Raw genomic sequence first — 2,116 nt, forward strand, 5'->3', positions numbered from 1 at the left:
GTACTATTTAAGTAGCACTGCATGCACTACTGTACTTTAGTTTTGTCCTCTTGTTGCCTACATACACTTTATAGGGACATCTCTAGTAATAGATTCAGTTGTCTATTCAAGTCTCAGTCTGAAGCTTTGCTTCAATCAGTATACGCTCTCAAACCACTGTTAGTTACAGTGGCTCAGTTTACCAGTCTAGTCTAAGTGTAGGACATTAGCATGTATAAGTCCTAGTACCAGTTAACCAGTTGAACTCCTGATCCTCAGTCATCAGGTCCCTTAACAGTGTTACTGTGCATAGTTTTTGCTCTCCACCTTACCTTGAGAGGCGCATGCACAACACCTGTTCATGTATGCTTTAATGTTGATAGGCCTGTGTAGCATGTGGGCACATCTCAAGCACATGTCAACACTCAAAGTGTTCAAAGTGTTCAATTTTGGGAAAGTCTGCAATACCTCAAAAACACATTTTGACCAAACTCCATTCTTTGACATCTTTGAAGAGTCACAATGTCACGCGATGACCCATGATGACTGCACCCTGGAACCCAAACCTAACCCTAATCCTAGACTATACTCACTATCTGATAGTTTCTGAGTAAAAGGCTTGAGGGCAGTTTACTGTAGAGGATGATTCTGAGTTAAAGTAGGTGAATGACTATCACTAGTCTGGCCCTATCTGGTACAGACCTACTGGCTTATATACATACTGGGTAAGCCCCCCTAATACTGTAAGACAAGACCCCTTGGTACTTGTGCTCACTACCTGATTGGCTATCTACTAACACCTGCTGACTATCTTACTAACTAGTGGTGATGATGAATCCCCGAGCTGGAGTCTGACTAAAATATCAGGTGACTTGTGGGTCTTGACCACTAAGCGATACTGAGTAGAACTACTTAGTGAGCTGTCACCTGATTGACAGCCATGTCTGAGAACCTTCTAGCTGGTTCTATACTATTCCGTAGATACTCCTGCATACATCTAATCTATATCTAATCTGTATCTGATAAGATAAGATAGACGTGTGCTTATTCTAGAATATATTCAAAAAACTGTAACACACAACTTCACTCTAATCCAATCAGGAGCTGTTGAAGGTGTCAAGGTATGTGCCCTTGACCCTAACCCTAACCCTAACCCCAGAACTCACTTGTAGTGGTAAGGTAGTTACAAGAAGGTAAGTGGTTGCTTGTTCTTGGGAGTGGCTAACTCAGAGAGAGAGTAGGATGAAGTAGTGGGTCTTAGTTGTATAACCAAGATGCCCATCTATGCTGCATTGTTCTGGTATTTATACATGAGGGACCAGACCCCTAATACTACTGGTAGTACACCTAACACCTTAGGATGACTGATGCTCGCAACGCTATTGGCTATCTAAAAATACCTGGCGTGGGAGCCATCACCATGTGTTTGGTCAGCGGTCTGATTTGTGATGATCACCTGTTAAGGGACCTAATGACTGAGGATCAGGAGTTCAACTGGTTAACTGTTTACTAGGACTTATACACGCTATAGTCCTACGCCGATACTAGAGTGCAAACTGAGCCGCTATATCTGATAGTGGTTTGTGAGGGATATACTGGCTGAAGCTAAGCTTCAGACTGAGACTAGACTTGAATAGACAACTGGGTCTATTACTGAGAACTGTCTCTATGAAGGTACGTAGGGAACAAGAGGACAAAACTAAAGTACAGTAGCGTAAGCAGTGCTACTTAAATAGGCAAGGCGAATAGGGTTTAATAAGTATGAAAACACTGAGTTGGATCAGTCAGACAGAACAGTTTTCACTGGGTTGTATCAGTGATGAGGATGAGACATGATGGAGATGAAACATGATGTAGGTAATACATGATATAGGTAAAACGTAATAGATATGAAACACTGATGTAGATGAAACATATCAAGCGATGGGATCAGTTGTATAGTACAGGGTCAATGACGAATAGTTAGGAAAAGAAAGAAACCCCCCCCTGAAGCTGTAACAGGGAGAGCAGGATGAAGGACTTGCAGCAACCAGTACAGGCTGAAATGAACAGTGCGAGTGTGCCTGGTGGTGTTGGCAGCCTCTTCCAACTGCACCATGTGAGCACTGAGTAATTTAATACATATGAGTGCGATTGT

General features: G+C 42.4%; 1 protein-coding gene across 1 annotated transcript; it reads left to right on the forward strand.

Moving 5' to 3' along the window:
- Positions 1 to 1,253: 1,253 nt before the first annotated feature.
- On the forward strand, positions 1,254 to 1,492 carry FIBRA_06920 (uncharacterized protein; the record flags this gene model as incomplete). Its single annotated transcript, XM_012328625.1, has 2 exons — positions 1,254 to 1,279; positions 1,339 to 1,492. The coding sequence occupies 2 exons, from the start codon at positions 1,254 to 1,256 to the stop codon at positions 1,490 to 1,492; spliced, it is 180 nt and encodes a 59-aa protein (XP_012184015.1).
- Positions 1,493 to 2,116: the final 624 nt, after the last annotated feature.

This window comes from Fibroporia radiculosa (assembly GCF_000313525.1).
Source record: "Fibroporia radiculosa TFFH 294 genomic supercontigs, scaffold9595, whole genome shotgun sequence".
Lineage (NCBI taxonomy): Eukaryota > Fungi > Basidiomycota > Agaricomycetes > Polyporales > Fibroporiaceae > Fibroporia > Fibroporia radiculosa.